Source organism: Daucus carota, chromosome 1 (assembly GCF_001625215.2).
Source record: "Daucus carota subsp. sativus chromosome 1, DH1 v3.0, whole genome shotgun sequence".
In the NCBI taxonomy this organism is placed as follows: Eukaryota; Viridiplantae; Streptophyta; class Magnoliopsida; order Apiales; family Apiaceae; genus Daucus; species Daucus carota.
In genome coordinates, this window is record NC_030381.2 from 48890427 (window position 1) to 48915829 (window position 25403).

The 25403-nt window shown below is 35.9% G+C and overlaps 5 protein-coding genes across 8 annotated transcripts; 1 reads left to right on the forward strand and 4 right to left on the reverse strand.

Annotated features, from left to right (window-relative positions):
• Nucleotides 1-1535: 1535 nt before the first annotated feature.
• On the forward strand, nucleotides 1536-3414 carry LOC108194359 (receptor-like protein 51). Its single transcript, XM_017361311.2, has one exon. The coding sequence runs from the start codon at nucleotides 1676-1678 to the stop codon at nucleotides 2891-2893; it is 1218 nt and encodes a 405-aa protein (XP_017216800.1). The 5' UTR covers nucleotides 1536-1675; the 3' UTR covers nucleotides 2894-3414.
• A 920-nt stretch (nucleotides 3415-4334) lies between these two features.
• On the reverse strand, nucleotides 4335-7133 carry LOC108195544 (pre-mRNA-splicing factor ATP-dependent RNA helicase DEAH1). The gene has a single exon (XM_017362520.2). It carries the CDS (start codon nucleotides 7131-7133, stop codon nucleotides 4548-4550), a length of 2586 nt encoding a protein of 861 aa, XP_017218009.1. The 3' UTR covers nucleotides 4335-4547.
• A 424-nt stretch (nucleotides 7134-7557) lies between these two features.
• Nucleotides 7558-12769, reverse strand: LOC108193826 (probable LRR receptor-like serine/threonine-protein kinase At5g45780). 3 transcript variants are annotated; one of them, XM_017360670.2, is made up of 12 exons: nucleotides 12448-12769; nucleotides 12239-12371; nucleotides 12048-12119; nucleotides 11361-11504; nucleotides 11174-11245; nucleotides 11029-11088; nucleotides 10462-10535; nucleotides 10237-10383; nucleotides 9815-10153; nucleotides 9001-9392; nucleotides 8563-8902; nucleotides 7558-7690 (listed from the first exon to the last, which is right to left on the reverse strand). In XM_017360670.2, exons 1-11 carry the CDS (start codon nucleotides 12563-12565, stop codon nucleotides 8582-8584), a joined length of 1872 nt encoding a protein of 623 aa, XP_017216159.1. In that variant the 5' UTR covers nucleotides 12566-12769; the 3' UTR covers nucleotides 7558-7690; nucleotides 8563-8581. The 3 variants fall into 3 exon arrangements, with proteins under 3 accessions (XP_017216159.1, XP_017216151.1, XP_017216143.1); XM_017360662.2 differs by lacking the exon at nucleotides 7558-7690 and adding an exon at nucleotides 8246-8441; XM_017360654.2 differs by lacking the exon at nucleotides 7558-7690 and having other exon boundaries at nucleotides 8317-8902; nucleotides 12448-12768.
• Nucleotides 12770-13889: 1120 nt separating this feature from the next.
• Nucleotides 13890-18669, reverse strand: LOC108204861 (shaggy-related protein kinase eta-like). Of its 2 annotated transcripts, XM_017374508.2 has the most exons (12): nucleotides 18388-18669; nucleotides 17634-17726; nucleotides 17467-17526; nucleotides 17111-17383; nucleotides 16950-17024; nucleotides 16783-16839; nucleotides 16331-16471; nucleotides 16175-16225; nucleotides 16007-16102; nucleotides 15545-15628; nucleotides 15140-15241; nucleotides 13890-14459 (listed from the first exon to the last, which is right to left on the reverse strand). In XM_017374508.2, the coding sequence occupies exons 1-12, from the start codon at nucleotides 18400-18402 to the stop codon at nucleotides 14358-14360; spliced, it is 1149 nt and encodes a 382-aa protein (XP_017229997.1). In that variant the 5' UTR covers nucleotides 18403-18669; the 3' UTR covers nucleotides 13890-14357. The 2 variants fall into 2 exon arrangements, with proteins under 2 accessions (XP_017229997.1, XP_063941920.1); XM_064085850.1 differs by lacking the exon at nucleotides 18388-18669 and having other exon boundaries at nucleotides 17634-17762.
• A 1924-nt stretch (nucleotides 18670-20593) lies between these two features.
• Nucleotides 20594-25113, reverse strand: LOC108224704 (nucleobase-ascorbate transporter 2). The gene is made up of 14 exons (XM_017399434.2): nucleotides 24762-25113; nucleotides 24538-24635; nucleotides 24253-24429; nucleotides 23374-23474; nucleotides 23223-23298; nucleotides 23064-23123; nucleotides 22565-22749; nucleotides 22058-22154; nucleotides 21883-21969; nucleotides 21724-21782; nucleotides 21551-21642; nucleotides 21388-21465; nucleotides 21127-21287; nucleotides 20594-21044 (listed from the first exon to the last, which is right to left on the reverse strand). Exons 1-14 carry the CDS (start codon nucleotides 24850-24852, stop codon nucleotides 20832-20834), a joined length of 1575 nt encoding a protein of 524 aa, XP_017254923.1. The 5' UTR covers nucleotides 24853-25113; the 3' UTR covers nucleotides 20594-20831.
• Between the last annotated feature and the right edge of the window lie 290 nt (nucleotides 25114-25403).

A 25403-nucleotide genomic window follows, 5' to 3' on the forward strand; every position in this document is an offset into this window, starting at 1 on the left:
CAAAGCCGGATTCTGATAGATCGGAGAATTTGATCAAGAGTCTGTTTGAGACAGAGGAGGACACCCTCTGGACTCTTGGAGGGGAGTCATTAGAAATGGACATTTAATTTAAAAAAATTGAAAACAGTAATAAGTTTGGAGATAAAGAAGAGAGTGATGTGTTGTGTAAGATTGAGAAAGGGGTGGGAGACAAGAAAATATGGATGGTGGTGAAGGATTATATAGAGTGTGAAAAAAGCAGAGGATTGGGAATAAGGAAACGGAAAAGGACGTGTATGGTTGTATGCAATCGTGAGAATCGGGACGTGGTGCTGTAAATGGTTAGACCATACGGATTAACTGCCCCGTAAATATTTATCTAATATTATTAAATTTGAAAATTTAAGAAATTTAATTATTTAGAAAAGGACTTTTAAATTTGTTACCGTTTCTCTTCTTTTAAATTTAAAATTTTCCTCATTTTGTGCAACAGGCACAAAGATCATATATAGTGGATCATCCACATTTTCATCACGAATTTTATATCAAAACAACATGAATACGTGTATGAGTGTCGGAGAACCTGTATCTTACAATTGACGCAGGAATGTCCATATCTCAGAATGTATAAACCAGTAGATTCAGGTTATCAGTATTCGTCGTTTCTCACGTGCCAAGGCCAAGCCATATAGTACTATCGTTTATTACCCTCTTAATCTAACACGTTTGTTCATTTTTGGGCCTTCAGGGTTAAAAGCTCTTGTATACACTCTCATTTGAGTCATTTCAGTCCATTACATATTTATCACTTCTGGCCTTTGGGCTGCTGCCTCTGTGTGAAACTAGGTAACTGTTAAGTTGTGGGTCATGGCCATTTCATTATGCAATACTCCCTCCGTCCCACCAGGATGTTTACGTTCACTATTTGCACGCATTTTGAGGCTCTTATAAAGGATAGTTCAATAATGATTTTTTTAATTTTTCTTTTTTCGAATAAAAGTTTAAACCTCAAACTTTTTTTCAGGATTTTTTTTAAAAATAAATATATAATGTAAGTATACTTTATAAAAGCCTTAAAATGCGTGCCAAAAAGTAACGTAAAGAACCTGGTGGGACGGAGGGAGTATATTGTAACATCTGGTCGAATTTGAAGCAGATACATTTCAAATTGTTCATAGTCTTTCAAGATAGTATCTCCCTAGCTTATCTTACATGGCTAAATTCTTAAATGTTAGCCGAGAATTTAGAGTGTTTAATTATATAGAAGAGAGGGCTCAAATACATTTAAACTTAGCACAAATAAACTAAAGCATAAATCAGTGTGTCTAGGGTACCTCAAATCTTGACATGTCGATGATCAAATTTACTAGTGTAATCAAAATTTGCATGTTCAGATCACCCTAAACACGGAGTAATGTACACAAAAAACACACTCCAGAGTTCATGTTAGCACCTGAACACCACCGCAGATGCAATAAAATATACATCCATCCATGTACAGCTCACATGAACATAAATAGTGTTGTACTTTTATATGGAGTATTTGCTTTTGCTTCACTCTTTAACACAAACCCCAATACTTCTCTTCACTCAATCACTGACACTCACAAACCTCAGAGTCACTCTCTCTCCCCCTCTCTCTCTCTCTCCCCTTCTCCTCTCTCTCTCTCTCTCTCTCTCTCAGAATATACCAAAAATGAACCCAAACCCACTTCCCTTCCTCCTCCTCCTCCTCCTCTTCACCACTGCCACAGCATCGACAACATCAACCCTAGACCCAAAACAAATAAGAGCCCTCCAATCTCTCAACATCCCTACAACAAAAGACCCATGTGCCCTCAACTCAACCACCACTACTTGTGACTCTTCCACCCCATTTCACCACCTCCTCTCCCTCCACCTCACAAACTGCTCAGATGACCTAGAAATCTCCACCACTGCACTCACCACTCTCTCCACTCTCACTTCCCTCTCTTTCACCAACTGCCCCATTGCTCCACCACCTCATTTCCCCCCTCTTCTAACTTCAAATCTTCACTCTTTTTCTTGCATCAACAGCCTTCAAAAACTCACTGGTGTCTTTCTGGGCCGCTTCAAGAACCTCACTCAACTAACACTTACTGGAGTCTCAATCAAAGCTAGTGGCCCCACTATCATACTTGGGCCCATGAAATATTTGCAATCTGTCACTATTTCTAACACTAATCTCCATGGTATTTTGCCTAAGCATTGGCATTTGAATCTGACCCACATTGATTTATCCGCTAATAATCTCAGTGGTACAATACCCTCTTCACTTACTCATCTTGAAAATTTAAAAAGCTTGAATCTTTCTAACAATTCTTTTACTGGAAAAATACCCTTTTCAATTGGGAACTTGGTTTATCTCCAGAACATTTCTTTGGCATCGAATTCGATATCCGGGGCAATCCCTGATTCAATTTCAGAGATTTCAGGGCTATCCCACCTCGATCTCGGCTCGAATCAGCTCAATGGGACAATTCCCAAGTTCATTTCAGAGATGAGGAACTTGAAGTACTTGAATCTTGAGAAAAACAAATTTCATGGGATAATGCCATTTAATGGTTCATTTATAAAGAGACTTGTGGTTTTTAAGATAGGTGGGAATGGTGATCTTTGTTATAATCACACATCTATTTCGAAAAAATTGAAGCTTGGCATTGCTGCTTGTGACAAACATGGTTTGCCAATTCCCCCACCCCCAGCTAAGGAGGATTCATCTAGTGATGATAGTAAAAGTTATGAGAATGATAGCGATGAAGACGAGTCCGATGGAAACAATGATGATCATCATGGTCCAAGTAAGGTTGTTATTGGTGTAGCTGTTGGACTCTCGTCGATTGTGTTTCTTGTTATTTTCTTCATTCTGCTATCTAAATGTTGTAGAAGATAAGACATTGAGAATAAGAAGTGAATTGTTTTGTTTAGTTAGATTAGGACATTAATATCTTAGATAAATCTGTCTTTTATTTATCATACATTGTCGGTGTATCGATAAGTAACAGAGTGTTAAGTGATGATGTACTGCTAGGCATTGGTCTATGCTGATCCTACTATAATTTTTTGTAGTGTATGCATTTTTCTTTTTATGTATAAGATTTGTACTTCTTATGTATAAGATTTGTACTATTTTAACTTTGATATGGTTTTCTGCACATTTGAGCTTGGAGTTCGATTACATAATCCATGGTTTATATTATGTATTTGTGTGACGTGTAAATGTATAACTAGCTGCCAAGCAGTGTGTTTGGCTTTGTGATATATTAGAAGTCTGATTTCTCATTAGTATATCATGACTTTATGGTCTACCTTATGCAAATTGACTGAATTATTGCTGAAAATGGTTCCTCTTGCTATAATACCACATGGTTCTTAGTGGCTTGTGGCATGTAGGGTGATTGTGGTGGCCAAATTGAGACTTGAGAAGAGTATTCAAACTAGATAAAAGTGTTTGTAGTGTATGTTCATCTCACTTTAAATTTTACTTTCCTAGTTCCTAGGGTCCCCCCTTTACTTCCTAATGATAAAAAGATTTTACTTATTTGATCATTATTTTGCGATTCTTGGTAGATTTTACTTTTTGGTGCTTGGCATATGTGTGTAGAAACTTGAATTTTAGTTGATATTGTTCCACTTTAAAATGATTCATGTTGTGCTTGTGTGGTGCTTAGATATTGCTAGCCTCACCTTTATCTAAAAGCAATACTAGTGGTCCAGTGGTGTATCAGAACTTCTGGAAATACACTCTATTAATACAGCATGGTTCCAGTGCAGCAGCTAAATACATGTCCCTCCCGGCTACATTGCTTTGCCCTCATCCCCCATGTCCACCTCTATCACAGCTGCCCCCATTGCCACGACTTACACCGGCCCTCATCGCCCATGTCAACCTCTATCACAGCTGCCCCCATTGCCACGACTTACACCGGCTTATCAGCCTCGCCATCTTAGCATCCCTTTGCCTCTAGGATATATTGGTGCAGCCAACTTCCACCTTTTCCACATCCACTATGGTTGATATATGAAAAGTACTTGACTCTCACTTAACTACTTAGTGGTTTTTTAACCAACCTAAAGTTAGCTTATTATATTAATATTGGAAGTAATAATTGAGTAAGATAATTGTCATGAGCTAATCTCACATAAGTTTATATGGTAGAAGTGGTTATTATTATTACATTTTTTTATTTCTTTTTCTTAGGATTATTACATTATTTTTTAATTATAATATATATATATCAAAATTTATGAGCTATCACTAGAAGACAAAAGATTGCATATTGCTTCAAATCACTGGCAGCCGCTATTATTGAAAAATTATTTATCTTCTTCGGTTATAATATATATAAAAGTTTATGAGCTATCACTAGAAGACAGAAAATTGCATATTGCTTCAAATCACTGGCAGCCACTGACAGCCGCTTTCATATATATGTTTTAAGGGTAAACAACTAGATTACATATTGCACAAACACCTCATTGATACATATCTTGATCTGTATCCATGTCAGAAGTCAGAACTCTGAATCAAATACACTACTGTATACCTATCTTCGACCCTGCCCACGGGGCATTTTCTTAGATCCAGTATCTTCGACATCCTTTAGCTGATAGAAGTGAGGAGCTACATCAATCAGCCACTCTGGTTTGATTTCGCTCACCTGCCGCATGTACTCTTTAGTTGTCTGAACTAATTCATGGTATACAATCCATCTTGGAAGTAGCTGTGCTAAACCTGAACTAGGATGGATATGTACAGTTTGAGGATGTCTTAAAGTTGTGTAGGATCCATTCTTCTGCAGCCTTGCACAGTTGGGAAAATAAGCTGATGTTATGGCTTTGCTTATAGCTTCCAAATCACCTGAACTTGACATCACTTCAATTTCAACCCTCTCCAGTAACCCTTCCAACTGATCTCGGATATCTCTGGCACGTTTCATGCTCCGGACCTGAATGTAATTCTCATAACACCACTGAGTTGAGAAGTTGGTTTCTTTCCAAGAATTGTATATCCTGAATAATGCAATATGATCTCCAACATGACCCGTATAAAAATTCATTCGTGCATTGTCAGCATGAACCTGTTTGTCCTTTGGACGATAAAAGATTGAACTTCCAATTGAAAGCATCGCGGCAATTGATATCATCTCATCAGAACATCTATACTTTTCAGAAGCAACTATCATCTTGGACAGCATAGGATCAAGAGGAAACTCAGCCATTTTCCTCCCCACCTTAGTTAACTCGCCTTTTTTGTTAAGCACACTCAATGCAAATAAAAGCTCCAGAGCTTTCAATAAAGATGCTTCTGGTGGTGGATCTATGAAATCGAAATTCACCAGGTCATCAATGCCAAGGCTCTTTAGGTTGAGAACAACATTTCCAAGGTTGGTTCGTTGTATTTCAGGCACAGTATTATCTTCCAAGTCATTTTGATAGTTGTAGGAAGTATAAAGTCTAAAACACTCCCCGGGACCTGTCCGACCAGCCCGTCCAGCCCGTTGATTTGCCGAAGCTTTTGAAATTGGGGTAACCAGTAACGACTCCATCCCAGTACGAGGACTGTAAGATTTCATTTTCACAAAACCCGGATCAATAACATATTTGATCCCATCAATTGTCAATGATGTTTCTGCAATATTTGTGGCCAGGACAACCTTCCTTGCACTTTTCGGAGTAGGTTCAAATATTTTTGCCTGCAGCTCCGTTGGAAGGTTTGCATATATTGGGCAGATAATCAGCTCTCCTATTTTTGTTCCTAACCCCCTTGTCCGACGCTTAAGAATCTCCTCAGCCATCTCAATCTCCTCCTGACCAGTGAGAAAGACCAATATATCACCATCTCCAAGGGGTCGAGTCACGTGAATTTGAAGAGCAGTGACAATTGCTGCATCCAAGTAATCCGCCTCTGGCGCTCTTGTGTAATTTATTTCAACAGGAAACCTCCTTCCCGGTATGTTGAAAATTGGAGCACAGTCGAAATAATCACTGAACTTCTTGGCATCAAGAGTTGCACTAGAGATAAGCAACTTAAGATCAGGACGGGATCTTGCTATATCCTTAACTAAACCAAACAAAATATCAGTTGAAAGTGTTCTTTCATGAGCCTCATCCACCATCACCACGCTGTAGCTTGAAAGATCAGGTTCCCCTAGAAATTCTCGTAACAACATTCCATCTGTCATATACTTAATAACCGTCTTGTCAGATGAGCAATCTTCAAAACGAATGGAATAACCAACCTCATGTCCAAGTTTAACTCCCATTTCCTGAGACACTCTAGCTGAAACACTCATAGCAGCCACACGACGTGGCTGTGTACATCCAATCTTTCCATGTCTTGTGTACCCGGCCTCATGGAGATACTGAGGTATCTGAGTAGTCTTCCCGGAACCAGTTTCTCCAACAACAATGACAACTTGGTGTTCTTCAACTGCTTTAAGCAACTCCTCTCGATACGAATAGACTGGTAAACTTCTCCTATCAGCCTGAAGCTTCTCAAAACCTGATTTGCCCATAGATTTTTCAAGTGAGTCACCGTAGGCCTCTCCACAACAACTTGTACAATTCATTACTTCATGTTTTATGAACTCAATCTGGTTGTCAAAGACAAAATCATAATCCCCGCCCTCTTTCTTTCTTTTTTCCGAGCCAAATTTCATAGTTGCCTTACTAATCTGCTGATCCTCCCATGCTTGTTGCTCCGCGTACGGGTTCATCGTCTCTGCAGCAACACTTTTATCCTCCCTGTAACGCTCCGAAGCCACAGAAAATCTCTTGTCCTGATTTACACGACCTTCCTGATCATAAGCATCAGGAATTTTGTACTCCTCCATGTCGTGATCATCATTATGTTTCTTCTTAACAAGATCACATACTTGTTTCTTGTAACTTAGCTCAAACGTCTCTGCTTTCGTCAATTTTACACCCTGGAACAGAAACTCCTCATCTTCAATTTCATCTAATAATTGCTCCACTTTCCTAATCTCTCTTTTTTTCAGATATTCTTGACGAGAAAATTTTCTTGCTTTCATGGCGTTTTCTTCTTTTTCCAATCTTCGCTTCTTGTTCGACTCGGAACAATCGTGTATTCTATGCTTCATGGTTCTACTAATTGAGAAGCTCTCTAACATCTCTATGTCTATATATATAGGCACCAAATATCTCTCTGTCTATGTATAAATCCTTTGTGGAGTAGGAGTTAGAATTGTTTATAATTACAATCCTGCGGGGAATTGGATTGTTAATTTGGTACAGTGGAATCCTTCCAAGTTACTCTATCTATTTTGTCTTTTTTATTTTTTAATAAAATTTTAATTGAACTTTTCTATTTAAAAACAGATAAAAAGTAATTTATTATATTTCTATAAAACCATTTCTATTTTCAATAAATTATTAATCAATATATTTATAGAAATTTATAAAGTATTAGTAAAGTCCAAAATTTGAACATGTACGATTAAAGTCACTCCCCAGCTGTTTTGGTTGAACAAGCATTGCTAAGCATCCAGTATATGTTGAAGTCACTCCCCAGCTGTTTTGGTTGAACAAGCATCGCTAAGCATCCCAGTATTTGTTGGAGTCACTCCCCAGCTGTTTTGGTTGAACAAGCATTATTAAGCATCACAGTATTTGTTGAAGTCACTCCCCGACTGTCTTAGTTGAACGAGCGTTGCTGAGCATCATTCATCTGTTAGCAGCACAATTTTATTGAATGATTATTAGTAGTTAAGCATCATCTACCTTTTGCCGATACACATCTGTTACCCAGTTTGAATACATACAAATGAGAATATGAAAATGGTAAATTATCTCTTTGTAAAATAAGTTACAAAAAGCATATTATATAATCTAGTGTCCACACTATGGCAAAGTATCACGAGAGACTTTTCTGGGAAAACATATTAACTATCATGAGAAATAAAAGTAAAAAGAACTCTTGAACTAGCTGTATTAGCAACATAAGTAGATTGTGGACCGATAAAGTGTGTTTTTAAAAAATGAAATTCGCATCGAATTTGAGCTATCTATATAGATTATATAGACATAAAGAGAAAGAGGCGAAATTAAATCCAAACCATGCTAGAAAGAAAATCTAATTTACATATTATAAGAGTGATTTTAAAGAATGCCGTTATTTTTTGGAACTCGAATGTCCACACGGTAATATTTTTTTGCAATATAATACGCCAATATATTATTATTTTGATGTTTAGTTAATTGAAAAATAGAAACAGTAAAACAATCCAAGGTCATTCAATATTAGGAAAAATAGCAGAATATGGGTTTATCTGAGACATAAGCTTACAATAAAGCCTCTGTGTTTTAGTCATCAGAATTCAAGAAGCTAGTTGCATAATGTGGTCTCCCTCCAAGCAAGCCAAAGAAACAGATCAACATACTATTCTTAATCATTCTAACTGGCTTATATGCCTGCAAGGCTGCAAGCATCACTTCTATACATTTTAGTATACATCATAGATGGAAAATATTACAGTAACACAGATGATGAAATGTATAACCATGCTACAATATGAATTTTGTGAAAAGAATTCCAGGCACCTGGAAATGACAGAAGAGATCACCGAGGTCCAGAAAGCTCCATTGCTTCGATGACAAATGAATAATCTTCGTGACCATCACTGTAATTCCCAGCAAAACTATATGTTCTTCCTTCACATGGGTTTACTGCAGCTTGTGGTTCCTCCATAGCTAATGGCTGTCCGGTGATGCTTTCTAGGACTTTCAAGACTTCAGACATTTTTGGTCTTGAATTTGGCTGCGATTGAGTACAAAGCAAAGCCACTTCTACAGTTCTTTCCAGCTCATCAGCACTGTAACAACCATTCAGATCTCTATCAACAAGAACTTCAAGTCTTTTATCCTCGTTCAAAGTTTTAACCTGTGTAACATAATAATTTAGTTGAAACAGTTAACATAGTGTTGGGAGGAATAGTCCTGCTGATGAATTATACGGAGTAACAAATATTTTTTACTTACCCAATCAAGAATCATACCCTTCTGAACTTGACCATTTCCAGCATCTAATGCCTTTTGGCCTGTTATAAGTTCCAAAAGGAGTATGCCAAATCCAAATACATCAGTTTTCTCAGAAGATTGTCCAGTCGAAAGATACTCAGGGGCAATGTGCCCTACAGTACCCCGGACTGCTGTTGTGACATGTGAATCTGTGCGATCTAATAATTTAGCGAGACCAAAATCCCCAACAACTGCTTCGAAACTTTCATCAAGCAAAATGTTTGCAGCTTTGACATCTCTGTGTATTATTTTTGGATTGCATTGCTCGTGTAAGTAATAAAGCCCACGAGCAGCTCCAAGAGCAATGTGCATGCGCTTATTCCAGTCCAGAGATGGAGTTCCTCGATTAGTGTCTGAACAGAGTCCATTTAAATCAGAAAAAATTAGCATAGGGACATGAAGCAGCAGTTTTCTACATAAAAATACTTATAGCAACTAGCAACTGGCTGATGTAGGTGATGGCACATTATACATGGTAGATAGTTTAATTTGCCTCGGGGAAAAAAGTAGTAGTTTAATTTGCTGTATCACCACTAACAAATTGACAGCCTTGTCTGTAGAACGTATTGACAGCCTTATCTGTAGAACGTAGATTATTTATCTTTTGTAAGACCATGCATGTCAAATTCCAAGTCTATAAAACTCATTTTAATTTTTTGGAGATGGATGAAAAAGATGGTTTTTTATACCATACTTGTACGAAACACCTGTAATCAATGAATATATTGTTACAATCAGGTATGGAAAACTTCAAAATGTACTTGATAAGACAAACCTCTTAAGCGGTCAGCAACACTGCCATTTGGCATGTAAGGATATACAAGTAGCCTCTCTTCCGAAGTCAAACAAAATCCATACAAGCGTAAGAGGTTCCTGTGCAGAGCAAGGCTTATCATTTCAACTTCGGTTTGAAACTGCACTTCCCCAGAGAAATTTGGATCTTTGAGCCTCTTGACTGCTACTATTGTCCTATTCGCAAGATAGCCTTTGTAGACGACTCCAAATCCACCTTGTCCTAGGATGTTTTTGGAACTAAAATTACTGGTAGCAGTTTGCAGTTCACGAAAAGAAAACCTCTTTATATGGCCAATATCAAATTCACAATCTTGCTGCACTGCACATGCAACAATCAGAATGTGCCAACATCTACCGCAATTAGCTCAAAAAGATACTAGATGCATAAGAATTAGGGCATACCATATGATGTGGCAAGGATATTAGACCTGTACCAATGCAACCAACAAACAAGCAGCAACACGGAAACCACAAATGTGCAGCTGACACCTATAATAACGGAAACAATCCACCGGTGATGGCTGCTGACCTGTTTATATGAATTCGTTCCTGCAGAAAATCATTTTTAAAAAAATTAGCTAAAACTGGGACTTCTGTTATTAATAGTTAATAGTCAACATTCATTACCATTTACTGTATCTGGAACACCCGTGCAAATTTCTGTTGATGTTGAAGAGCATAGAAAGTTGTTTCCAGCAATACTGCAAATTAATAGATATTTGCCTTCAAGGTTAGCTGGCTGGAATGAGATCGTAGGTAAGAAAAGAAGTAGATGCATAAAGTTCCCTCAAATCTAAATTTTGTAATATCCGATTTCTTTCCGCCTTCGGGAATTAGAGAAATTCAACATCCAAATTTTGTAACTTTGAGCATCCTTTTGCACTATTACGATGACAGATATGGCAAAGGCAGATTCAGTTCCGCACTGTCACTATTTAAGATATAATTCACAATGGATTTTGGGTACAAGCATATGAAGATGCGGACATTCTTAAAGCAAAATGATGTAAACATATTACTGTTAATCAGGGAAACCTTGATAGTTTGCCTAATCAAGATAAGGCCTGTTTGAACAACTGAAGGTGCGGAGACTAGCAACTTAAGAGCTTGTGTGTTTAATATTCTGATGCGGTTCTAAACAATATACTAAAAAAATCCAGGAGACAACCCTGTTTTCAAAAAGCAATCTCTCACCTGTAGCCCTTGGCTAATATTCTTGGAGTTGAACCACTAAGATTATTGAATGACAAGTCCCTGTAAAACATTATCAACATAACTTAACATTTTCATACTTTTTAGCAAACTAGATAAGCATATCTTACAAAAATGAATGACGTACAAGAATGAAAGACCTGTAAGCTTTGCCACAGGTCTAGGAATTTGTCCAGACAGATTATTTCTATTAAGCCTCCTGAAAATTTGTTGGGAAAATAATTATATACTGATGGCAAAAACAATACAATCCAAAGCAATATCACAAGGATACAGATCAATACATGTGAATGGCACTATCAAAGCAAACTTACAAGTAACTGAGACGACTCAAGTAACCCAATGAACTTGGAATTTCACCAGTAAACTGATTACCGGACAAGTCAAGAGTTTGCAGTTGTGGAAGGTTTCCAATGTCCGCTGGAATAGGACCACACAAGTGATTATTCTGCAATAACCTACAACACACTGACATTATTAGCAAGCATTACTTGGTTGATACCGAGGCAAGTAGTTTCAACAACTCCACCCTTTAAATTAACAATCTGAGGGCTATGCAAGTATGTTAAGGAGAGGATTATAGGATTCAGAGAAAGCGTAGTGGCAGAAACTCATCCCCCACACCCCTATCACAAACAGATTAATTAAACAAAAAATTAGGAGATTTTGCACTGTGTACAAGTTAAACAAGGTTTTTTATAGAAGGCCACAGTTGGACAAGAGCCCAATTCCATCCAACCCATCCTACACCGTTAATGGATGGAGCGGAGATTAAAACGCTGAACTAACCTCACCCTACAAATTTTGGCGAAAGGACTCACCATAAGCTACTTAATGTAGCAGAAGGTGACTAATATCGCGAAACAATTTCTAACCGTATGATCAGCTTTCTTATTCAATTCTAATAACACTAACATCTAGAAACATCTTTAGTAGCCTCACACCCAACGAAAAGAGTACAATAACAAGTATATCTGCCTAGTATTGGTTTAACAACTCACATTGTCTTAAGGTGACTCAAATTTCCAATACTTGGTGAAAGTGTACCAGCCAATCCAGTGCTAGCCATTTCTCTACAAACAAAATCACCCACCACATTAATATGACATGAATCTATGAATATGAAAACCCAAATAATAGTGTAGTGTTTCACAAAAGTACTTAAAACACACAAATTCAAACAAGTACTCACAGAGAAACAACAAATCCTTCAGAAGAGCAACCAACTAAATTCCAAGTACAAGGATCAACAGAATTAATATCCCATCCATTAAGCACATGGTATTCATCTCTCATTTTGTTTTTCACAGACATTAAAGCAGCCACTGAACAACAATTTACAAGCACTTAAATATAACTTAAACATCAAAAAAAAATAGCAAATGATAATGACATGCTGACCTTCATAATTAACACCCTTTGGAGAAAGGAGAGTATCAGCAGCTAAAGCAAAAGCCAGACAAGATAAAAGAAGAAACCTTAAAAGTATATTATTAAGTATCATCTTTAACATTACCATATAAAGCAACAACAAAAAGACACAATCAAAGCAAAAAAAGACTGCTTTTTTGTATCTGTCAAGATTCAAAAAGGGGTAAAGTTTGCATCTTGATACAGTAGGAGCAGAGATGGTGAGACTTTCTTGAAAAATGTGAATTTAATATTGGAATCTACTTGGCATTGGGTAGCTCAAAATGTCAAGAAAAATAAGGGGAGGGTGTGAATAGGAAGGCGGGAAATTTTGTGGAGATTTGCAATGAAAGACAGAGATTGTCCCCTTGTCTTGCGTTTGAGGGTATAACTGGAACTCCAAAATAAACCCAATTTTACGATTTTTTTCGCTTGGGGAAAGTTTTAACAGAGGTAGGTGGAGAAAGTATGTTCAATTTGAATTCGACGTGAACCTAAAAAATTCAGACGTGAATTCGTATTTATTAGTCAAATTCGTGTCGGGTTATCGGATTGTCGGATTGGTTCAATATTACGGCGTCAAGTCCTAACCATCTCATTTTAATGTTCTTGCTCCTGCTTCGTAAAAAAAATGCATACCATTTATCTTCTTTCTTACTTATGTATATTTTATACCAACTTCAATGCCAACTACTAATAATTTTCACAAATTTTAAAATTAATTATGAAATTAATAATTCAAATTATAATTGAATATTCTAATTGAACCATTATTTTTCAAATATAACTGAAATGTATTACAAATTATAATAAATAAATCATCTATTAATATGAGATCTGGGTTTTAAAAAAAATATCGCATTATAAATTGAAAGCATACATATAAAATACAAAATAATATTATATCACTCCAGGTACAAGCTTGTACCATGCAATGCACACTTATAATATTTATGTATTTATGGTATGCATGTTTCAATATTTTTTTATTTTGAAATTATATTTATAGTACAATAATATAAAGGCCTACTATGTTGAAGTTGAACAGCATATTTTGAATAAAAGCTTATTATGTTGAAGTTGAACACCATATCCAGCAAGTCAAATAAGATTAAGGTGCACGTTCAGGTTATTGAAAAAAAATTAGTTAAGTTATTATTGAAAAAAATCAATAACTGGTCCCTAGCATGTGATATTCCTCCCCTCGGGCCTTGGCTCCAAATCCTATGCTGCTGGCAGTAGGCTGTAATTTATACGGGATTAAATAAGAACATTTCGACTACCTTGATTTTAAAAACGTGCGTTCTATTTCAAAAATGAACTTTACAATTCAAGACCCTGCTCTTCCCTGTTGGCTGTTAAGTTTTAACCACAGAAATCATACTACTATGTAAGATGTAAAAGAACCAAAAATGGTATCAATGCAAGCAAGCTTGAGCACAACAAAACAAATTGACATTCTTTTGCAACGAAGAACACGAGTCAGGAAAATAACAAGCACCAAGTAGACGTAGAACATAACTGATACAAAATTATAATAACAGTAGCCAGCACTCACGTTTTTGTCCAACTAAGGAGCAATTCCTCCCTTGACTTCCTACAACTTTTTACTTCGCGGGAAGGAAAAAAAAAAAAAAAACCTTTCTGATTACTACAAGCATAATATACAAAAGAACTCATATTCTGTTGTTCTTTCTTGATGGCAACCATGGTGGTGGTTTGAGGAAGGGCAGTGGAAGATACAGCTAGTAAAAGGCAGACACGGGTAGCCATCCAGCCACAGTAATCTGTACTAGTCCAGGTGAATTCTAATATGATGCTGCTTCGGACATCCTTACAGAGAGATATTATAATAAAGATTTCTTCCGGTTTAACTTAAGCTGAACTCAAAATCCTGTATTTTATGTTCCTGTTCCTGTTGGATGCAAAAACTGTAGACCCATTTGCCGTTTCACATGGTCAGGTATCAATCTGTTAACAAGATCCGCGGATGCTCCTGACAGCTGTAACCACACAAAAATCAGTACATGGCTTTCCAAAGAAAAATAGAAGGGCCTGTAAATATGATGGTTAAGAAACTAGAAACTTGAGACATCCAAAATTTTAGAAACAGACACTTGATGGTTAAAAAGTTTTGGTACACTGTACAGGAATCAGGAAGATAATTGTCTGAAGAATGTGTAACGTTCACTTTTGCCAGCTGAAGGTAATAAGAATTAAGAACATTACCCTAAAATATTGAGAATATAGACTCAAGAATACGTCTTTTAATGCCTAGTTGCCTACATTTTGTATCATGGATGGGCATGGATCGCTATGAACACTTGCGTACACATCTAACTTACTCAACAAAACAAGCAACCAGATTCACATCATACTTTGAAATATGCCTAGCACAACTATCCATCTTTAACCTTTTTTGAAAGTGGTTTCTATCTACACAAAGAAAGTATCGACATCCTTGCGACCATTCTATAAATTTCAGATTTATTCCTACGACAAATATCAAGCATACATCTTCCGAGGTCTAAATGTATACGATCAGCTTGAATTTTTTTTTTTTTAAAGCAACGAGTGTCAGTAAGTTGGAGCATGAACTATGCTCAAGAAACCAAAGAACGACATAATTTAAGAAGCATGTTACATCCTCTTATATTGTTTGAAAAGTAGTTAGGTAGCACACCTCTTGCTTAAAGTCGAAAAGTGGAGGTAGTGGACGACCATTTGGTAGGCGAGCATTGGGCTCACGGAGCTCATCAAAGAAAGGGTGTGAACATGCGTCCAACTGCAACATGAACAATCATGGAAATAAGGAGCTAATACATAGCATACTTCCTTATAGAACGCTACTTAATGAATTTATCTCGCTTGAACCATATTTGTGGACAAGCTAAAGACCATGAATCTAATTACATTTACATAACAAGCAAGCAGCATTCTACTAGTAACCATACAGCCGCATTTGATCCATTGATGGAGACTTAAGAGTTAAGACACAATATCCACATTCTGAACACCTAGAGCAAAGTAGATCTATCCTATAACAGATTTCTGTGATGCATCCGTTAAGAAGTATAATGAAACTTACAGCACTGCAACGAAGACTAGGTGAATATTGCAGAAGTCTGGAAGCAAGATCAATTGCTTCTGGTGGCATTCGTTTGTGAAAAACCTACAATCAAGAATGAAAACAGTCAAACAGCTAAATTTGTACTACACAGCCATAAAATGTGAGGCATTTAAAGGATATGCCATAGTCACAAATAATATCTATAATGACTCTCTAGTCCAAGAGTTCAAATATGACTCTTTTTTTTCTTTAAAAAAATCATGTCATACAGAATGTTCATTGGTACCTACTTAAGACCTGAAATGGTCATATGGTCTGGCTTTAGTACTACTGTTCAAGAATATGTATTCGTAAAGATAAATGCTCTAGAATCATTATCCAATGGCCGGTGCACTTAACATAAGTCAAAGTACTAATATGTATATATACAAGTTTAGGGAAACTTTTGTGATACTAGGGCTCTGTACATAAGAAGCATACCTTGTGCCATGGGTGTGCCTTGATTTGCGGAAATCTAAAATCTGTATAATTTGGATTCATGCATCGAATTTCTTCTCGAGTTGGTGTCCCAAGAACCTGCAAGATGGAACTTAAATACAGCTACTAAATAAATCAAATTACAAATTACTCTAGTGTTAGTTGTCATACCTTGATAATCTCCACAAGCTGCCCGACAGCATTTTCTCCAGGAAACAATGGCTAAAATAGATCGCAAATAAAAAGAGTAAGATACAAGTCAGTCATATGTTTTGTGCCAAAAAATTGAAGATAGCAACATAGTGGAGATAACTAAAAAGTGCTCACCTGGCCTAGGAGCAGCTCAGCCAAAACACAACCAGCTGACCATATATCGATCGAGGTTGTATACTCCGTTGCACCAAAAATAAGTTCTGGGGCACGATAGAATCTTGAGCAAATGTATGAAATATTTGCTTCACCCTTTACCTGTATGGTATATTTTTAAGAAAATGGTAGCAATATCACATCTCACTTTGCGATACCAAGTAAGAAACATATGAAGGTTATCTTTTGGGGAAGTTCATCATGAACGAACACAAAATTCATTAATTAAATTAATCAACATGTTGAGCATGGAAATTGATTACAAAAAGACATTCTTATGGTTTATAGTGACAGTAACTTGATTACTTGAACATGCAATGACCAAAAGGTGCAACCATTATATACTGTAATATGATTGCCGTGATATAGCTAGTCATCAAGATGTTGGCTATTAAAGCAAATAGAAGGCATACCAGCATTTTGGCACTTCCAAAGTCGCAAATTTTGACCTGGTGTGTAACTGGATCAACCTGTTGAAGAGTAAGAGTCATATGGCATACTCCAGGAACACTAAAGGACTACAGGTCATAAGGAAACACAACAGTATAGATAATGATCAACTTCATAAAAATATACGCACGAGAACATTTTGTGGCTTCAAGTCCCTATGGCATACTCCAGGAACAGCATGCATATATGCCAACCCCCTGAAAATCTGGAAAAGAAATTACCAATGAAGACAATTAGAAAGAGTGAATGCAATAACCAAATTGAATACATCAACTAAAGCACAATACACACCTGGTATGTGTAGAGTTTCACATATATAAGTGGCATTTGCTGGTTTGCATTGCTATAGTGCTTCAACACTCTATACATGGTCTCAGGCACGTATTCCATTACTAAGTTGAGAAATAGCTCATTATTGCTGGTAGTTGAGAAGAAACAGTGCTTAAGACCAACAACATTTGGATGACTCATTGTGCGCATCAACTGCAATTCACGATTCTTGTATCTCCTGTCTTGAAGAACTTTTTTTATAGCAACTGTTTCTCCTGTTTCCAGGCACTTTGCCTAAAGTGTAGACCACCATCAGTGAAAGGTTCCGAAACATTAATACTCTCAGGATACGATTAAGATCAGTATAACTAGCATACCTGAAAAACAACTCCAAACGATCCAGTCCCCACAACACGTTCTGCCATGTAACTGACGGTCTACATCAAACATCACAACAAAAATTAATGAAATAGAATATATAACATGGTAGTGCAAGAAACATCAGCTTATCTGACAATCACAAGTTTAACATGGTACAGTATACCTGTTTGGGTTCACCGTTTTTGCCTCCAATGGTTGTGGATATAATATGACCTGTGACTTCATTATTTCCATCGACTACAGGACCAGACATCTCCTGCAAACAACTCATTGCCATCAACTACTAAATCATTCATATAAAAGATTACAAACAACTCAAATTAATCCTCAGAACAATCAAAGATTCAACTATACATGACAAATAAAACTCAAATATTTATACTATAACAATAATACAGGAAGGCAATTAAGGAAAATTTCGATTTACACAAGAGGTAGTTGGCTGTGTCAAATTGTTTTGAAGACACCTAATTCAGCTGAAACAGTCCACAACACAAAAGTAGCAAACTTGAAGCAAGATAGCACAATCTACTTAGCATATGGAAAACCCAGACCTAATGTTTAACATAAAAATCTCCTAGTATCAGCTTAGAGGAAAGTGTACTGTTTATATTACTTAATAATGATTCCAGTAAGCTCAAAGTCACCTGATTCTAGTAACATCAAATAAACTCACTCCAATAATTGTACTTCAATTGCCAAAAGAACAGCTAAGAATATCAAAAAAATCACAGATTTTAGAAGATGGGTCATGCTTTCAAGATCCACAATTATTCTCATTTTCAAGAAAAGCCCAGTTTTTTACATTTCAAGATTACATAAAACACACAAGAACAAAAGCAAACAACAAACACAAGATCAATAATTACAAATACAAATACACACATATACACTGAGAAGAGTGAAAAAATTGCTACCTTATCATCAGCCATGATGTATCTCTCCACTGAGAGCTCTGAGAAGAGTGAAAGATTGAATCTTTAACACAAAGACTGGATTTTTATTATATTTTCTGGTTCTTGAAATGGGCAAAAAATAAAGGAAAAAGAAAGACTTTTCTTGTTCAGTTCATAACTGTTGAGAAGCTGGAAGAGAGAGGAGAAGAGAGAAGAAAAGGGCCCATGAGCCAAACAACTCCCATGTGATTACAGCTCTCTCTCTTTTGGTCTTTCTCTCTCTCCCTTTCCTTGTCTTTGTCTCTGTCCTAAAATGACAGATTACCATTTTACCCCTACCGCTGCATTTATTAACAAGATAGAATGATTGACTTGTTGACTTTCTCTGTTCAACTCTGAACATGATTCAGTCCTATACCCATTTTGTTTAGCTTGGTTTGGTAATAGGGGCAAAATGGGAAATTCAGTCATTGTTAGGTACTAGTTTTGATAAAGATGTAATGAATGTGGATTAAAATAAGTAAAAGTTGAATTCACAAAAGCTTATGTAGCTAACAGAATAGGCATGAGAAATGAGATATAGCATGTAAATTTTGCTACTCAATGCTCTTTTTCTTCCTTTTATTCTCCTTTGTATTGTCATTATGCATTGTGAAAATAAAATAAAATGTGAGTTTGTCATCACAAAGTTTCTTTCTATCCTTATCTTTTCCCTCTAAAAAGATCATGAAAATAGGAAATTTGAGACAGTGAGCACCATCTCTCACGCAGGGAATATGCTGAGTTTGTTATATGAAGTGTACTCTCTGAGAAAAAAATAAGGTCTATTATTTTTGTGCAATTTATAATCTCAATAGATTAATTTAAAGAGTACATGTAAAGTAATTTGTCATGAAATGATATTTGTAAAAAAAATTACAGAGTTATAATCACTTAAGTATTTGTGTGTGACACTTTGGTTACAGTTTATCGTCATTTTAATCATTTAGAGCATTTCCAAGTGACTAAAACCATTAACTAAATTATCTACATGGCATCTAGTTGGCACTCAGTGGCACTATTTAGATATTATGTAAAAAGTTAATCACTCCAATCATTATCTTTTAGCAAAAAAATATAAATAATTAAAATCGGAGTTGCTACATTTGTAAAATTTCTAAAGCTATTATGTATAATTTTATATAATATAATTATACATAATACCATTGGAGAGAATCTAAGACCTCTTGTTTATAATTTTACATGATTATCCATATATCATATTATAGCTAATAGATATACATAACACCTTTGGAGTTGCTCTTGTCAAAGGAATCGGCTTTGTTGCTCGGGAGTTGAGAAGTTTAAGAATGAAAAAACTAGGAGGATTACTCCCTTCGTTTCAAAATGCATGACAGTTTTGATTTTTTACACACATATCAAAGTGTTTTGACCAAGTACCTAAAATCATCATTTTTTTAAAAAAAAGAGTTTATACTTTAAAATTTTGACTACATACTTTATTTTAGAAAATAAAATTTTAAAAATAATAAATATAAGTACATGATCAAAAAATTTTAAACTACGTGCAAAAAGTTAAAGCGTCATGCATTTTGAAACGGGAGGAGTATTACATTGGCACACTAGCGTAAAATTGGCTGGGAAGCAGTCAAAGTCAAGCCTATCTAATCCTTCCATTTCCATATATGGCAATTTGGATTTTCCATTTCTAAAATCAACTTATCTGGCTGCTTTGCTTATTAATCTTGTCAGGTGTTATTAATAACGGGATCAAATAACAATCAGATGAGTGTTCAAAAATTCAAACAGGTCACTCGTTATAAATTTAACTCAAATTAATTATTAATTAATTTAATTTGATCATTCCATCAAATCTAAAATTAAAATCATTTGAAATTGAAAATTGGTACCGATTCTTATTTCTTACTTATTCTTATCCCTTACTTAAAATACTACGCATGATGGGCGTACAAATCCAAAAAAAATCAAGTCATGATTATTTATCAACATGTTACTTTTTATGTTTTTCTTTTTATATCATACTCTAAGAATCATATGTGATTAAGAAAAATTATTGTTGTTTTGTGACTTGTGAGCTTATGAGCGCTGTTCTGTTTGAGTTTGTATGTTGTTAACCTGAGACAGTGACCGATAAGTTTTGTATTTGGATTTTGGACGAGACCTTCGTTATTGTAAATATATATAAATCGCAATGCAATTGTGCAGCTATAAGAAAAAACAAATTAAAAAATCACCGCTTTATTTTGATAAACCTAATAACTTGAGCTAAAAATAAATGAAATCCTACTAAGAAAAAAGAGTGATAGAGATAACATTCACTCATTCAAACAGGCCATCTCTACTGTCACTCCTCTTTGCAAACATATTGCGCTAATGACATCCTCAGTGGTACTTGCTTGTATTTTCAGACTTGGTTTTCGACATCAGTCTCGATTCTTAATCACTTACGAGGGAGGAAAGAAGCGGTTGAGATTGAAAGGAAGAGTGTAAAACTCTTCATTGCGACTGTCACCTTTGAAACTTCTGAATTTCGCCCACCAAGACATTCCTCTGTCCTTCGCACTTTCTTTGAACTCGAGTGTGTTGTCAAGGAACACAGCGACGATCAAGGCAACAGTTGGTGATGATCCGAATATCGTGTTGAGAAAATCATTGAACTGCATTATGACAACAACTTAAACATATGAATAGAAAAAAATAATATTGTCCGAGTTCTAGTGGATTGAGAAAAAAAGTTACCCATTCAGCATTGGTGTGCGAAGGACCATGAAGAGCACCGGCTGTGTACTGCCTGAAGTACTCGGGTATAGACAACCCGAGGTAGAAGGACACACCAACAATGAACAAGCTTCTCATAGAGTTCATGTTTGTGAATTGTAAAAATGACAATCCCACTGAAGCTGAAATTGATGGCAACACATTATTTATCGAAACATTTATGGCTGCATGCTTGGGAAAAGTATGCTTGAAACCTCAATATTGTAAATTTTAGGAACTTACCGACTAGGCCAAATAAGACGCAGTATATAGCAGCGAATATTGTGAAGGGTATCGATGCAAACAGGGCCCCAAATTTACCTACGATTGATGATTTTTAAAGGTTAAATTTCAAGTGGTAATACAGTTCTTTGAAGCTTAAAACTTGTATTTCTCACAGTCTCACCTAATATAGCAAAGAATATCATAAAGCCAGCTGATATTTGAATAACTCTGCGACTACCAACTCTTGTACTCCCGAGGAGGCCAACGTTTTCCCTGTGTGTTGAATTTATTTGTTAGTTATATTCTCCAAAAAGGAAACAACTGAAAGTTCATGCCAGTTATAAGAATGCATACACAGAGACAGTAGAACCGGTGAGTGTTCCGAAGAGTCCATCCAAAAGGATTCCAATTCCCTGTGTATTATGTATATAAAACCATTCTTAGCATGTCCTAGAATGTGGAATTTGGTATACTGACTATTGTGAATTGAACTATAGAGTAATTCTAGCAGACCTGCCATCCAATCCCACGACTGAGAACGTGAGCTGGAGGTGGTGTAGCACTTGCCAGACGAGAAGCTGCCTTATATGCTCCTGTTGACTGTCAAAGAAACAATGATTAAGGCAAAAGTTTTGCATAGTTAAGCCCTTGATTAAAATATTAATTGATTTTGTAGATTTGAGTTTACCTCTATGAGGGAGACTATCACAGCAGCCATCATTCCGAAAGCATGGCCAGCATCAAAAGTAGGAGCACCCCACTGAAGTGGGTAAGGAATTTTTATCCTGAACGGATATAAGTAATGCTTAAGGAATTTGATTAAGATACTGTCGAGCAAGTTTAAACTAATGATCATGAATCATATTTGGCTAGAACTTCGTGACACCTCAAACTCTTCAAAATTTCTATGAACTTAATAATTATAAATATTGTAATAAGAAAGTGCAACTCATCATTGATATGACTCCATAGCAGTTAAACAGTCAAAAGGCACAACCTGAGCTGGTAGCAACTTTCATGCATAAGTTAACTACTTGTGTAAAACACTCGTCTCCTTTCTTATCACTCATCAGTAACCCATTTCTCATCATCAATATCCGTTTACCTGTTGTTTTCTATCACACATGTACATGTGTAATCTAGCTTCTACAGACATATTTTTACTGATCATTTAAAATCTAAAGGATGTTCTAACCATGGAGCAGCAGAAATGAGATTGGCTTTATCAGTGCGGCAGTGCATTTGAGTTTCCTCTGGATGATGTTTGTATGCACCGCTGGCTGTCAGTAGGTGTGCATATGCCCATATAAGTGCTACTGATATAAGAAGAGCAAATCGCTCCAATATCGGGACTTGCTTTGTCTGAAAGTGTTTCAGGTACTGTAAAACACAAGAAAGAGCATAATCAGAATATCATCCTTGCTTTCTTACCTCACAATCTATACTTTTTTCTCCTTTCAAGAATTTACTATTTCCACGTCCCTCAAGCATGCTCATAAAAAGTTCTCTCTTTTGAAAGCCAAGCTCAAATAATATTCATGTAGTGCAGAGCATCTTTTCTAGATTTATACGCAATAAGCATAGTACCAGTACGTGTAATCAAATCTGGAGTAATACCAGCATGCAATTTATTTTCATTAATAGGCCGTAGAGATTATGCAAAGGCTAATAAAAGAAAAGAACAAATGCAGCACCTGGGAGAAGGCAACAAATAGGATAAGCATTGGAACACCTATTTCCACACATTGTCCAACCTGATAAATGGTCAAATACTCAAATTAGCATCTGTAAAATTTGACCTAATCTAATATTAAGTCTGTACACAAAAGATACATTCAGAACTTTCACTATACCACAGGAAAGCCTCTGTCGAACAAACCAAAACCAACCAATGCCACCACAGGAACCATCCCAAGTGGACTGAAAAATCTGATTAACCACCATAGTGTTAGAAATTGTTTTATGTTCGTCAATGAAATTCTCTACTGAAAGTAAGAACTGTACCTGGAAAATATAGCCCAGAGCTGACTATAACCCAAAATTATCTGCACGCTTGATCCTACTATTAGAGCACCTTGTATTGCTCTCATGGTACTAAGAAACCGCTATAAAAACAATAAAAGGATAGACGCAGATACTATTATTTCTAGTGGAAGTAGTTGTACTGCAAGGCAAGGCCTTGTACGATGGAAAAATAATGCGTGATATTTAATAAAACCTACCACTTCCACATATCAATATTTAACAGATGTTTATTTTATAAGAAGAACAAAAATAACCTATCAAACGGACTAAGCAACAGTGTCTTGTTACCTACCTTCTACAACTTCCTCTGTGCAGCAGTAAAATTATCAAGTCCAGGTCATAACAAGTAGTGAAGATTTTCTGGTGGAATTTACCCATTTTTCAGAATGTAACATGCTGAATGTAACTTGAAGAAGTGAATTATGTAAACAAGAGGTCATCTACATTGTGTCACTTAAACACAGGGACAAAAGTTCACTATAGAGACAACCCAACAAAAGGGAAAAATGAAAATTACAATCTGCAAAGAGTCTAACTATTCAAAATTCAGTGTCTAGCTTTTCTCATAAAATTATTTACCCAACCCTGACTTGTAATCCAAAAACAATGTAAAATTCTAATATCTATTTCACTAATGATTTACCTAATCTAGCACATATTCTAAAGTATAACATAATTGATCGTACAAGGTGCTTCCTTTTGAGCAAGAAGATCAGCAGAGTCACGTTGACATTGTCAATAAAAAATACAATGCTTACGTTCTCCGAGCTAATGAACTGAATTAGATGTTACACATAGCAATGCACACACTGTTAAAATTGATCAATCAATGGACATCAGGAACTATAATTTATTTACCACGTGAGGATCAAGTATTGCCGTTAAGGATCTGTCATGAATAATTGACATTATGGGGACCATGAATGCCCAAGAACCTCCAATGACAGTAGGTAATCGAGTTCCGAAAAGCGTTTGTATGAGTGTATTAATTCCTCCAACAAAAAGCAAAGTTTGTATCACCCTCACTTTATCATTCTAACAACAAAAAAACAAAATCACATTAATATCATGCAAAACATGTCATACAAAATTATTCCAAAACACTTTAAAAACAAAGCCAAAAAATTTCAACAATTTACTCACATCAGATCCACCCATCAAAGGAACAAGAAATGTAGGGATCATCACTGCAGTCCCTAAAGCCAATATATAATGCTGGAAACCCAAAGCTATTGCTTCCCCTGTTTCATCAACAAAATGTCATAAAAATCAAATCTTTACACATTTACACACACATTGAACCTAAAAATGTCTGTTTAATAATCTGAAAAATGGTTTTAAGCAAAAAGATTGAAACTTTAACATACCCCATGAAGGATTAGAATCAATACAATACTCCAATCCTTGAAGCTGGTCCATTGGAGGATGGCTAATCTCTTCAACTTTTGGAGCTTCCATAGCTACTAAAACCCTCTCTAAACCCCTTTTCTTTCTTCTTACTCAAATGGGGTTTCAAGAAATGAATCAAAGATGACAAATTGATGAACAAGAAAGAATAAAGATTGAAACTTTAGTGAATCTATGAGGTGAAAAAGATAGATAATGCCAAGGAAAATTAAAGCTAAAGAATCAAAGAATGGGGGAAAAAGTAGAAAAAGAAAAAAAGGGGTGGAAAGAAACAAGAGATGAGTGAAGGTGGAAGTGGAATTTAATTTATATATGTTCATCATTTATATGTTTTCACTAGCTTCCCACTTTGCAAGTCTTTAGTTTAGTTTATTTCCTTCTCTTTTTTGATTGTAAGTTTGCCGTTAACTTTTTAAATTCCCAAAATGACCCTTAAGTAACCTCCAAAACCAGATGTTACCGTTACATCCTCAGCTACTTTTTTATTATATTTGTACAAGACACACAGTCACACAGTACATGTATTAACTGTATGTCACTTTTGTTTATGCAGTTTTTATAGTACAATTCAGCTTTAGTTATTTAGTTAAGGACTAATATAA

Bases quoted from the DNA above. Each gene is read 5' to 3' on its own strand.
- LOC108193826 (XM_017360670.2), bottom strand. From the start codon at position 12,565: ATGGTAATGTTAAAGATGATACTTAATAATATACTTTTAAGGTTTCTT. The intron at 11,246-11,360 runs GTAAGTTTGCTT...ACAAATTTTCAG, and splicing joins TTGAGTCGTCTCAGTTACTT to GAGGCTTAATAGAAATAATC. The intron at 8,903-9,000 runs GTAAGTAAAAAA...TATGTTACACAG, and splicing joins AGGGTATGATTCTTGATTGG to GTTAAAACTTTGAACGAGGA.
- LOC108195544 (XM_017362520.2), bottom strand. From the start codon at position 7,133: ATGTTAGAGAGCTTCTCAATTAGTAGAACCATGAAGCATAGAATACAC.
- LOC108194359 (XM_017361311.2), top strand. From the start codon at position 1,676: ATGAACCCAAACCCACTTCCCTTCCTCCTCCTCCTCCTCCTCTTCACC.
- LOC108224704 (XM_017399434.2), bottom strand. From the start codon at position 24,852: ATGGAAGCTCCAAAAGTTGAAGAGATTAGCCATCCTCCAATGGACCAG. The intron at 21,643-21,723 runs GTATGCATTCTT...TTCAACACACAG, and splicing joins ACCGGTTCTACTGTCTCTGT to GGAAAACGTTGGCCTCCTCG. The intron at 21,466-21,550 runs GTGAGACTGTGA...CATCAATCGTAG, and splicing joins GATATTCTTTGCTATATTAG to GTAAATTTGGGGCCCTGTTT.
- LOC108204861 (XM_064085850.1), bottom strand. From the start codon at position 17,747: ATGGCAATGAGTTGTTTGCAGGAGATGTCTGGTCCTGTAGTCGATGGA. The intron at 17,025-17,110 runs GTGTGTATTGTG...TTTCTTTTCCAG, and splicing joins TGAAACTCTACACATACCAG to ATTTTCAGGGGGTTGGCATA. The intron at 16,840-16,949 runs GTGCGTATATTT...ACTCTTCAACAG, and splicing joins TGAAGCCACAAAATGTTCTC to GTTGATCCAGTTACACACCA.